Source organism: Lissotriton vulgaris, chromosome 6 (assembly GCF_964263255.1).
Source record: "Lissotriton vulgaris chromosome 6, aLisVul1.2, whole genome shotgun sequence".
In the NCBI taxonomy this organism is placed as follows: domain Eukaryota; kingdom Metazoa; phylum Chordata; class Amphibia; order Caudata; family Salamandridae; genus Lissotriton; species Lissotriton vulgaris.
The window spans coordinates 819,512,107-819,525,405 of NC_141694.1; the positions used below are offsets into that span (position 1 = coordinate 819,512,107).

Here is a 13,299-nt window from a genome sequence, read left to right on the forward strand (position 1 = left end):
CAGCTCGATGGAGCCCAAAAGGTTCTAAAGAGGGAGCCAGCAGCATTGTAAAGATTTGCAGCATAACCTCATTAAGGGCCTCTTACTGCTACAGGCTCAATGCAGGTTCAGAGAATTCAGGGTGCTCGAGGACCAACTGCTGACTGGCCTCAGAGTCAGTGGATGTTGGAGGAGAAAGGCAGTTTGAGTGCGGAATACATTACTTATTGTCTGACTGAGTAGCAAGAGGGGGATAAATTCTGCTTTTCTTTCCTGCGCTTGCGATACACCATAAACTTCAACTTACCCAATGACTTTTGGCAGGACTCGGATTTAGGATGGAAACAGCGCTATGATCTGGAGCTTTCTCTCAATCTGGGGCGGAAGCAAAACCACTCTTTCGAACGCAATCCCCTGCATTCTGAGATGTACAACTTTGATTCCTGCTCTCTGATCAGTTTTATGTGCATTAGGGTGCACTTATTACACAGCTGCGAGTCGCGACCGGAGTCCAATCCCAAGAAACATATGTTGTCAGGGTTTGTGACCGACATATGCTTCCTGCAATCGCAGCACAGCTTCAATGCTGTGGTTTTAGGAGAGGGGTGGCAGCACGTGGCCATTGCGGAGTCAGGTGGCACCATTTAGTCATACACAGGTGCTATTGCTTAAAAATTCTCAGGATGCACTCTGGCACCTGAGAATATTCTAAAGGTTATGCCTCTGTGGCTACTATCCATCAGAAAGAACAGCTACAAACATTATCAGTGAAAGACAAAGGAAGATGGCTCAGTGACAGCTTGTAAAGTCCAAATAAAGAATATGGGTTAAAAGTTCATTCACATTTTTAAATACAAATCCATTACCTTTGAAGCCAACTCTTCTCTTTCTTTACTCATTTCGTCACGTATATTTTGCTTCTCATTAGCCATCTTTTCATGTTGCACAGCCACTTCCCTTTCAAGGCGTTCTTTCTTTCTTTCCAATTCACTCTTCAGCTGCTCACATTGAATTAGAGCCTACAGGAGTGTAATGAATATTTTATAAATAATTGAAACAACTTATTAAAGAATTCATCACTCTACAACTACAGAGAGAAAGACCTAAAAAATATAGACACAGAAGTTTAATTTTGAAATGAATCAATTGGCTTTGGGAATTAATAGAAAACAGATTAAGCCACAAATATACTATTTTACTGCAGTACTCAGATTCTTTCATTTAGCACCAATAGGAACTGTGTCTAAGTGCAATATACCAAATTCTACCTTTCTTTTGGTTTATTGATTGCCACAAAGTGCAATACATTGTGTATGCAGTGTGCCTGGAACAAAGTGCTATTCTCGGAACATATCCTGAAGTAATTGCAATGATCAAATAAACGTGTCTATGTACAAGAGACTACTCATGACATTTTGCATCTCTACAGTGATGACAATACAGACCTGAAATCAAACCATGCTAACAAGGCTCTAAAATATATCTATAGCTTCACCTGTCTTTACTGCGAACATTTACTAATAATCTACCAATTCCAGGCTTGTAATGAAAGAAAATTATTTAACATGGTGGTGTAAGGTTAGGTCACTCGCCCTTCTTACACTAATCACTTCTTTAGTACCCAGCCATCTTCTCTAATGCGACACATTCATCATCTCTCAAACACCCAATGACCACTTCCTGTTCCCAGCAACCAAACTTATATCCATTTGTAAAGTAATATGAATAAGTCCTACTCCCACTCTCAACAGGACTCTGGTCCTTTCTTTGCATCCTATAGAGGTGCAACACTGGTCCTGGAGTCCCAGGAAGAAGGCCCTGGTAGAGTACACCTCACCATGTGAATGAAACTGGAGTCTCTAGAAACTGTGTAATGGCTAAGCAAGATGGACCATCGTTAAGAGCTGATGTGCATTGGCATGGTTCATCATTGGAAGGTCCCAATGTGGGCCGAAATTACACAGTGGAGTGGGATAAAATATGGAAGCACCTTAGAGAATTCATAGACACAAGAAGGACTCGGCCAACTTTAGGTAAAACATGACAGTCCAGGTAGAAAAGACCCTGAGACATTATATTTCCTCTAACCATAAAAAGAGAAAATGCCTAGAGTTTTTACATTTTCTGATATTTTACTACTTCTAATCTAGTGTTCAGACACACTTTTTAGCACCTAAGAGTCTCATAGATTTCCACATCCTTGTTGGAGCCATTTAACAATCTGACCCGATCTTTCCAGGAGCGGTATCAAACATGTTGCACATAATACATTATGAGCCTCCATATTCCAGATTCCCGGTAATCTAGCATATTTTGGGTGGACTCTCTGACAACACATCATCGCCCCTAAGGACATAACATAGGTCGTAAAATATTGTGGCTTCTTCTGTAGGTTCTCGTGTACTGAATCCTGTGTCCATCAGTTTCAACTTCATCACTAGTTTGTTAGCACCACTAATTTGTAGTTTCAGAAGGAGTAGGAAATTCCATGCATATGTGTATCAGAGGCCCTCATTACAAGTAGCCTGCAGCGCTATCCATGGGGGTGGGAAGTACTGCTGTGGGCAACTAAAAGTTTTCTGGTCTTTCTGGGTCCATAATATTGTGGTGCTCAAACCACACAGCCAGATAATTACCGTCCCAGAGATAGTGGATCCGCATATTTCAGCGTGTGGGGAGCAGGAGAAGCCCCTCCAAGCTGAAGATGAAAGAACCCTTCCCTTGAAATGAGGCACTTAAAGGAAGTAATTTTGCAGACCGCACATACATTTTTTTTATGGGTGAAACCTGGAGAAGACAATCCAATATATGGAACTTGCATTTCAGACCACAGAGAGATGGCACCTTATCGTTGGAAATGCCTGCTTTTGTATGGAGAGGGGCTTCAGAGTATGTGAAATTTCATAAAATCAGTTTTATTAGGGACTCCCAGAGTTGATCAATTCAAGGGTTTGTGAAAACATGCCACCATCCTGGGGTACGCTTCCAGCATTCCTGGGGTTTGGGATCAGCTGCTTTCCCCTCCTGCTGCAGGAATACCAGATCTTAATTACAAAAAAGGCTGCCATCACCACATGAACTGACCACAGTTGATGATCTATGGCAGAGTCAAGGTTGCACACACCCTAAGGAATCAGGAAGGAAATGTTTTGATCTGAGCCATGGCTTTGATGAAGACCAAGATGATTGGGCGCCGCTTTACTAATTCCCAAGTGACTGACAGGAGGTTTTCAGGGTTAGCATAGGTATTGGGAGCTCCTTAGCTAAAACATTTATTTTAGAAGCTTGCTATCATTGCTGAAATGGCCTGGTGACGCTCAAGTGAGAGTGTTTTACAGTGAGCTGGCTTTACCAGACACTATCGACAAACTGATCAATTTCTACCTTGAATTAGAGCAAAGACAATATTTAACAACAGCAAAAAGAAGACAGGATAGTGGGACCATTCCTAGCAGCAGTGTGGGGTCAAACCAGTGCAATCCAGTAGGCTGCAGACGCCCATAACGCCAAAGTAAGAATAGGAAAACCTGTGATTTTGATTGCGGATAGAAAGGATGTTTCTTTGCATCGGTCCAAGGAAATGATCAGCTGTGAGTGAGGGTGTGTTTCTTTACTTCAAAGACCCCAAAACAACTGTCATACGTCCTAACTCCATTCAATTTCCTACATCTACATTCCAGGTGATAAACCACATGTGGTTACTGGAGGGACTGGTCGATGCCCTAGGGCCCTTCACCAGCCCCACCAACAGAAAATCTCATTTATGAAGAGCCAGTGTCAGGATAGGCTCATGAAGTTTGGAAATACCCACTCTCAGAGATATACTTTGGGCACAATCCCAGCTAGAGCATCAGCAGTCAGCAAGCATTAACTCTGAACAGTTGGGCCCTTAATTGGTCTCCACTGAACTGTATCCCAGGCCCTGATACTCATTACCAGAACTCCAGCATCAATGTTAACTGGATACCAAGACCCTTGCTAGTCAAACTAGCCATTTCAGACCCTGAAAACAGCCTGACTTTAGAAAGCTCTCCAGCTCATTTTGACTGATTTGAGTTTTTTTTGTCAACTATTCTACTTATTTTCTGTCACACTGGCTCACATCCAATGACTTGTCTTTTTGGCTTCACAGCAAATGAAACACTAAGGCAAAAGGCACATACATAGCAGAAAGCAACATATATTATAGCATTCTGTTGGGTACCTTTGCTTAATTGACAGGGCTCTGTAAACGGAATCCTTAGGAAATGAACAGAGGCCTGATAAGTCTGCAAGCTAACAGAGGACACCAAACATTTCACCCCTGTAAAACATTGATAGGGCATCATGGTATTTATATTATAGTGTCCTACCAGTTAAGTGCTAATCGTTAATTTTGGGCCATATCCCAGTGCCAAAGTTGCTAAGACCTTATGTGTTTTATAATGTTCCTTATTTTAATTGCCCTTCTGTCCTAAAGGTATATTTAAAGCTATAGCCTTGACTGGACATTAGTAGCGGCTTGGGGCAAATATATTGGTCTGTAATTACTCTCTGCCCTGGGCTCAAGGCTGTGCTTCTTCAATAAGGATTTGACAAAATTATTTTTCTGGCTAATATAAACGGTTCCCAATGAGAAGAGGGCATTAAGGAGCAAGGATACAGAGGGAATGAGAAATGCAAAATCCTCATTGGGCAGATATCATTTTGAGATTACAATTCGATTGTTAAGAGTTGGTGGGTTTGACAGTCTTGAATAAGGTCCATATCCTTCACTCAGCTCATGTTGCCTTGCACACTTTGCTCCCATGTCACTACCTATATATCTATATCTGCAAAACGACTAACACAACCACCTACAATCACACACAAAAGTAAACCCTACATTACCACTTGCAATCTCCACCACTTACACTACTACCTTCATCCATGTGCCACACCATTGCCCACAACATGTGCCTCCTATAACCAACACCACTGTGTACAACCCTCTGTACAGTACCTCCACTACCTACACCCTATTCCCCTAAGTAAAACCTAAACCACTGATATACCACACAGCCCGAGCATCTTACACTCCACACCTCCATCCACACCCTATATCAACACATATCGCCACCTACCGAGTAAGCCCTGCTCCACCTGTACATCACATCATACACCACCTACCTCACTCTACACTCCATACAAGGCATACATTAATAGATTCACTACTACCTAACGACATAACACTCTTATACCAACACGTCATTACTTGCACCAGCCAGCCAAAACACAAACATACACATCTTTATTTCTTAGAATTTGAAAATGTTTAATGGAAGTGAGTGGTTTATTTATACATGTTCTATTTACCTATATTTTAATAGCATGTAAAAGGAAATGTGGGTTTCAATAAATTAGCTTGAAGCTCTTCTTGCCCTGCAGTGACATAACAGTGCTCGGAGCTGGGCAACAGATCCACGTCACTAGGGTAAGTGTTAATAAAGGCCATCTCAGGGTCAAGCCCTTTTTGACTGGAAGGGCTACATTATGCTAATGGTGGGCTGGAAGTGACAGAAAAGACTGCTGTGGGTCTTATGGAGCATCTGAACCAATGTCCTTCTTTAGGGGGCTGCCGAGGACACCTGTTCTTCCTGAGACACTCCTTAGGCCCAAAGATCCGGGCACTTTGGGAGCAATGGGTTCCCTGCAACCTGTACGGCGGAAGGGGCCATGAGCAAGCACAGAACAACAAATGCTGCACAATTTCCTCTAAACAGAATTCATATTTCATAAATCTGTTGCTCTAGGTTGAGTTATGTATAAAAGACCCAAGTCTGCATCACTAAGCTCCAGCACGGGTTGGGAAGTGCACTGCTGTAATTTAATTGACCCAATAAGGACAGTGCACTTTGATGGAAATCTCTGCAATGAGGATGAGAAAGGACTCTTAAATGACCTCTGTTATGTGGAAACTTAGAGTTGTTAACTGACTGTGAGTTGTGCTGTTGGTGTTTTATGAATGAGGTAGTCCTTTGACAGTCACTGCCTGGATGAGTGGCTGTGCTCTGCAGGGAGATTGTGTTGAGGTTTTCATTAGACGTTATGCTCGTCTGCTCATCATTATGTTCAGGAACTGTTTCTAGTTTGGGGGACAGAAGATACAGGGGTGGCATATCTGGTAATTATGGTCTCAAATGAACAGGGTGTGTTTTAGGAGATTCTTGAAGACTTGGCTCCTTCTTTCCAGTGTTAAGAAGGTCTTCTTTCTTTTTACCGGATTAGTGGCAGCACACTAGCGCCAAGACGCCTCGGTATTCAGGCGCTTTAGAAACACATTACTTACTTACCACAGGCCTGGCTGCTCTCCAGGCACAGTCTGAAGAGTGGGATAACTACTATAATTTGAGACAATGCATCTCTGGCCCACTCACAAGAACAGATAAAAGCACTGTTTCACAAGTACCATCAGGCACAGTATGCTTAAACACTGCTACTGTAGCCAATTCAGATATAGGAATTTGTAGATAAAGCACAGCTCGTTTACTTGGTCCAACACTGGAAAAATTTAACAAGACCACTGCAGTACTTAGCAGAAAGAAAGTGCCTCATTTGGATGGGTTGCTCATTGAAATGTATCCTACAAGAGAAGAGATATTTGCATCCCAGCTGCTTCAACGACACACATACCTTTCATACGTGCCGATACTCTGCTACTTGTACCTAAACTAAGAAAGAACCCCCCCCTATAATACATCGACTTCCTTTCGACTATGAATGCTGAAGCAAGACTTCAAAATTCTAGACAAAATGATGTGCATTAGATTTCAGGAAGTAATCTCTGGCCTGGCGTAATATGACCAACGAGGTTTCATTCCTGCTCGCAAAACTGAACCCATACGGATATTATATTTACATGACCATAGAGGTAAACGAATGGGACTCTTTTGGATAGGTTGCCTTCTTGACATGGAGAAGGTTGTTAACAAATGAAGATGGAGCTATGTATATTGGGCCTACAAAATCCAAAATTGTGGTTCTGAGATAATGTCTAGGAATCGTTGTTATTCTTGTTTTGGCTGGGTTCACTTATTTATTAGCGTATTCAATGAGATCATGAGCTTCGATGTACTTGTAATAAGTGGTTTAAAATAGATATGAGTGGAGACATTCCAAAACGTTTTAGAATTGCAATTCAGGGGTCTTACCTAATGTAAGAAAAGGCCTCTTTTGCATGATCATCCCCATGTTTTTGTACTGATGATGTTGGTTTTTGGATTCTGCACACTGGGCCCTGCTAATCAGGCTCCAGTGCACGTGCTATGACCCCTAAAAGCGTGTTGAATTGGTTAACAACCCTAATTGACACCTCTAAGTTACCTATAAGTCCCTAGAATATGGTACCCTAGGTACCAAAGGCCTGTAAGGTAAATGTCACTAGTGGACTGCAGCACCTATTGTGCCACCTATTCAGGCCTCTCTCTGCAGCTTTACTGTGCATTTTTAGAAATTACAAATTACACCTGGCAAAATACACCTTTACAGGCCTAAACCTTCCTGTTTAATACTTATGTCACCCTAAGGTAGGCCCAAAATGCTTTAAGAGGGTGCATGTTATTTAAAAATTGGGACATGTGTAAATAAGTTTTACATGTCCTGACAGTGAAAAATCTTTAAAGTTGTTTTTCACTGTAGCAAGGCTGGCTCACCAATAGGAAAAGACTGGGTTACACCATAACACCTTTGGAAATAGCTAGAACCATGATCCAAAGACTCTATCTAACAATAATATAAAGTACAATCCAATGGTCAACTCCAATTTTAAAATACTATTTCGAAAATGACTCATTTGGAAAGGTGGCATGTTCCTACCCAAGCCAAATGTGTCTTTCTGCAAGTGCTCAGTGTCACCTGACTGTTAACCGATCTCATGTGGTGAGATGTGTATTGCTCCAAGACAGTGGACAAAGTTGGGACCTCCTCCTGACAGGATGGGAAACAACAATTATAAAGTAGTCATTACAACGCACTACATTTACAACGCAACGCAGTCACTACCACGCAACTGCCTTTACATCGCATTCCATTACAAAGTATGTCACTACAACGCATGCCATTACAACGCATTATAAGGTAAGTAATGGCGAATAGTAATTTTTAACCCTACACTATCCAACACTTTACCTACTGTTGCGCTCCCTGGAGTGGGAATAGTAATTTTTACCCCTACACTATCCAACAATTACCCTATAGTTGCCCTAAAAGTATTATGCGCTGTAATTGTATGCGTTGCAATGGAATGTGTTGTAAATGTAGTTTCTAAAAATGCGTTGTGATGGCATGCGTTGTAAAATCATGTGTTGTAATGGATGTTGCGATGTAAAAACCGTGTTGAAAAGTCATGCATTGTAAATGTTTGCGTTGTAACAAGTCCTATTTGACAGGATCACTTTGGGGATGTGCCCACCAACTGCACGAGCTTCAAAGGGGCATCCCCTGTCACAAGCAGATGTAACTCACACCAAGGTCGGCCCCTTCTACTGTCCAGGTAGCCAGAGTGGCACCAATCCCTGTGAGGGAAAATGTGGTTTCAGAACTGGTTTGCAGGGTAAGTTTCTCATTTCCCTAGACAGACCTCAGTGGTATGCCCAAAGCTCTGCCCAGGGGAAGAAAGGCACTTCCGTGTTGGATTTTAGCAGAGTAGTGCTGTGTGATTTATTTAGGACTAAACTACCAGGATGATGTCAAAGTGGGTAAGGCTACCCCTGGGGTATTTTTCCCTACTGGGAAGAAAGTTTTCTCCCCACCCAGGTGCCAGACATAAATGTGGCACCCCGGGTTGCCTTCTTCAGACTACAACTGAACCTGTGGAAGATAGACTGCACCTGCTGTTTAACCTGTGGAGAGAAGTGCCAAGGACTGGACCTGTTCCCACTTGTATCCAGGACAGAAGAGTTGACTCCAAGGGCTAGTTGGCCAGCCTACCGTTAAGTTCCAGGAACACAAAAACTGCAAGGCGCTCTAATGTCTACTGAGCTCAGCTCACCACTTCCAACTTGATTTGCCCTGGACCCTGCTGGTGGCTTCTAGGAGACTGAACCTTAACCCCGAAGTTGTGCTCCAAAGGTCCTGGACCCTTGGCTGGTGTTAACGTGTACTCTTTCCCCCTCCAAAATTGCAGGACTGGACACTTAAAAACTTTTCCTGAACTTTTCTCCAAAAGAACCACCGTCGAACTGCAGCTGCGGATATCAAAGTACTGATCAGACTCAACTTGTTGGTTCGTCCCGCTGAAAGGATCTAGACTTCCAGAAAAGTTTATAAGTCTGAATGTAGAGTACTTCAACTGTGCCAACGGCGAGCAGCAACCTGCCGCGGACCCTTCCCTGTACGTGAACTTTAGACTTTGCCTTTGACATCAAGAGCCTTGAACTTCCAGCCAGAGCGGAGGCTCCCACTGAGAACTCGCACCTCAGTCGGGCTCCATTGACGAGCTCCTCTTCAGATCCAGCCTGCAACCGATTCGCTGACAACCTTGTTCACGAGTTCATGACCAAATTAGAAGGTAAACTTTACACCGGGTCAAATCTGATCCATGTGTCGGCCCCACACTGTATTGTGATCGGCCATAATTTTGACTTTGAATTGGTTTGTGCTTTTTGGCACCAGAATTGTTTTAAACTTCTAAAAATCATATTTCCGGGTCCCTGCATCAGATTTTTGTTGTTTTGGTGTCTATTTATTCATTAAAATGTACTCATATTTTATCATTTGAATTCGGATTTTTATTATATTGTGTTTTCTACAATTTAACGGTTTGGTTCTGACAAATGGCTTACACAATTCTCCTAAGTAAAGTCTTTCTGCTCTGTGTAGTACTACAAAGGGTTTAACTTGGGTTTAAATTGTTGAGAACTAACGGGACCAGGTACAAAACTGTGATTTTATTACTTGGAGAGTACATGCATGCCCTCCAACTAAAGTCCACTTTCTCACACCACACACAGGAATGCACCTATTCTCCATTCGATTTCATATTGTTGAATAGTATTTGGCTTCAAAGTAGACCATCTGGGTCCTGGGCCCATTCCTCTCTCATATATGAATTACGTTGAAGTATGAAACTCCTTTGGGGTGCAATATAGCAGTTAGATATTTTTCTTAGCGATTGCGGTTTGAGCATTTTTCCAGGCAGGGCTCTCCCAAACCATCATCTTTATTCATCCTAGCGATGGCACCACCGTTGTTTGTGGTTCAGAGGAATGGGACTGGGATATCAGAGGAAATAAGCCTCCCTCAAGTGGAAGAACATGGAATATTATTTTCTGTAGGTGATGTTTTGCTGTATGTCAGGGATGTGTTGGAAGGCATCTTGATCCTTTTAAGAAAAGTAGACTACGTTTAGTTTATTTGCTAGGCTCTGAATGTTGGCAAGTCATGCCTTTTTCCAATGTTCCTGATATCTGGATCTGCTATGGACCAGACCGTTTTGGCTATTCTACTTTATGAAATTCAGACATTTAACTGTTTAGAAATTCAGTTGAATCATTCAGGTGATGTCTTTATGCAGAGAGTGTGATGTACATTCACAAAGCCCATTTATGGATTTTGCTTCATTTAGCACTGATTACACATACGGCTCACATTACTAGTTGGCACTACTCTGTGATCATGCACAAGGTGACATTTATACCTCTGGCAAATTATGTATATTCTCAGGAGTGAAGGAAGAGCTCCAGATTCCTATAGATCACATTTCATAAGACAGCTGCAGAGTTCAGACAGGATGTGCAAAAACCCACAAAGTATACCAGACAATATCTGATTTGGAGAGCAGAACAAAAGCCATTACTCACATATCGCACCCAATGTCTGTGTCAAAGTTGGCATCAGAGGGAAGAAATGGATATCCGACATATGACAAGACCTCATACCTACAATATGGAAAAAGTTACTTACCTGTAACTATCTGTTTATAGCATTAAGAGCTGTAGATTCACATCCATTCCATACCCTTACCATCTAGTGTTAGGCCCAGCCAGATGTTTGCAACTAGTTTTTCTTTAAAGACGTTTAGAGTCACAAGACCTGTTGACTCATTCCTTGGTCCACCGCGTACCAGGACAAAAACCCCACTTCAAAATGTTTTCAGCTCAGTGAATAAGTAGTGAAAGTTGAGTGTAGTGCCGAAGACTTTTGTACTGGTATTATGAATTGCAAGTTCAAAGGAAACAGTAAGGCATCTGTGATCACTGCTCGCTTCTGGGGAGAAGGGTGGGCGCATTTGATTCTAAAGCACTACTTATTGAATAGACGGTTACAGGGTAAATTAACATTCTTCTTTCATAACATGTATGGCTCTAGAAACCCATGATCTGCATAGACAGTAAAGTGGCTTCTCCTTAAAGCGGTGGCAGGCAAGCCGATGATGCAGATGTGTGAACCAAAGTTGCTCCCTTTTTGGCATGTGGAATGTTCCTAAGAGGCACAAGTAGTGTGCACATTGCTTTGGTATAACAGGTCTGTATGTATTTAACTCTCATCTGACAATGCCTGACTTGGAGATGGGGTGTTGCATGTGAGATTTCACAAAGGCTACAAAAAGTTGTTTTGTTTTACAAAAGGACTTAGTTCTGTCAATGTAATACATGAGCGCCCTTTTAACATTTTGAGTGTGTGTAAAGCCTTTCCTCCATGTGGAAAGACGGCGGGCAGTTTGATGGCTTGACTAATGTAACAAGTGGGACCACCTTTGGCAAGAATTTAGGATTGGTTCTAAGCACCACATTGTTCTTATGGACCTGAAAGAAAGGATTCCTATGGTTAAAGCATTTAACTTACTAATACCGCTGACGGAGGTAATTGCTCTCAGAAAGCGAACCTTCCATGAAAGAACTGCAGATCAAAAGAGAGAATTATTTTTAAGGCTGGAGCTATGAGCCGTGAGACCTACATTCAAGTTCCACACTGGGGCTAGAGGCGTTTTGGGAGGTATAACTCTTTAAGGCCCTCTATGAAGGCTTTAATGATAGGGATTCTGAAAAGGGGTGCATGTACCCTGTTCCGCATATACACAGCATCGCTAGCCAGATGTAGACGGCTGTAGGTTTGAGATAACCCTACTTTCTGTAGATGTAACAGACAGCAGATGATGTCACACGTTGAGAGGGGTTAATGTGTTTAGTGATGCAGACGTTGGCAAACCTTTTCCACTCACTTGCATAGCAAGCACGCATAGTGAACTTATATGTCTCTAGCATAATGCGCATACACTCTGATGGGAGCTTGAAGTATCTGACCACTAGAACCTTAGGTGACAAATTACTAAGTTGAACTGTTTGGGGTCTGTTTGTGCTATTGGACGCAGGTGCTGAGTGAGAAGGTCGGGATTCAGAGGCAGTTTCAGTTTGGGATGACCGACAGCTACAGTAGCATGGAGCACCAGGATTCCCTTGGCCAGGTCAGAACCACTAGGATGAGGGTCAAAGACAGCTGCCTAATGTTCCTCACCAAATAAGGAATGAGACAGAGAAGAGGAAATGTTTAAGCAAATATACATGACCAGTTCTTCCAGAATGCATTCCCCATGGACTGTGGGTACCAGGAGGTAAACTATTTTGCGTTTTCAGGGGTAGCAAATGGGTCTATGCTCGGAGTGCCCCACTGGCAGAATTGCCTTTGGAGGATTTGTGGATTCAGTTACCGTGTGTGGCTTGTTGATATGTCCTGCTTAGCAGGTCACCTAAGTCACTGTCCACCCCCAGGAAATGTTTAGTTAAGCGATTAATGTTTTTCCACATAGCCCAATGCCAAATCTCCTGGGCGAACACAGATAGGTGGGAAGGGAAGGGGGGAGTATGCCCACAGTTAGGGTTAGAAAAATGGCCAAGAGCTTAAATAACTGATGTGACACTCCTGTGCTGCGGGGTCCAGGTGGATTGACAAATTATGTGGTGGTGGGGAGATCCCCATACCATGATTGAAGCTTCTGTGGTAATGGTCACCTGCAGAAGAGAACCATGGCAGGGCCTGCAGAGCAAATAGATCATCTCACAGACCCTCCACTTGTGACCATTTAGTTGCGAGACACTCTTGAAGTGTGTGCACGTACACCATGGCGTGTAGCGCTATGGCAATGTATGAAGCCATCAACCGTAACAATTTAATTCCCATATGTACAGTAAAAATATGTCTTGTCTGGAAGAAGCAGCAGTGTTTGTAATGCCATCATCCTCTCTTGGATGGGGTATCCTTTTCAAGTGATCAGGTTTAGGATCGGTCCTAAAAAAGGATGAATCTCTTGGCGCTAGAAGTGGGAATTTTGCTTTTTGCCACTGATGAAGAATCCTAATTTGTGCA

The 13,299-nt window shown here is 42.6% G+C and overlaps 1 protein-coding gene across 1 annotated transcript in view; it reads right to left on the bottom strand.

Annotated features, from left to right (window-relative positions):
* The window catches only part of SDCCAG8 (SHH signaling and ciliogenesis regulator SDCCAG8), a 1,376,087-nt gene that overhangs the window by 1,072,002 nt on the left and 290,786 nt on the right, over positions 1-13,299 (bottom strand). Inside the window, exon 10 of the mRNA XM_086925289.1 lies at positions 846-998. Coding sequence (XP_086781415.1) covers positions 846-998 — 153 coding nt within the window. The remainder of the gene's footprint in view (positions 1-845; positions 999-13,299) is intronic.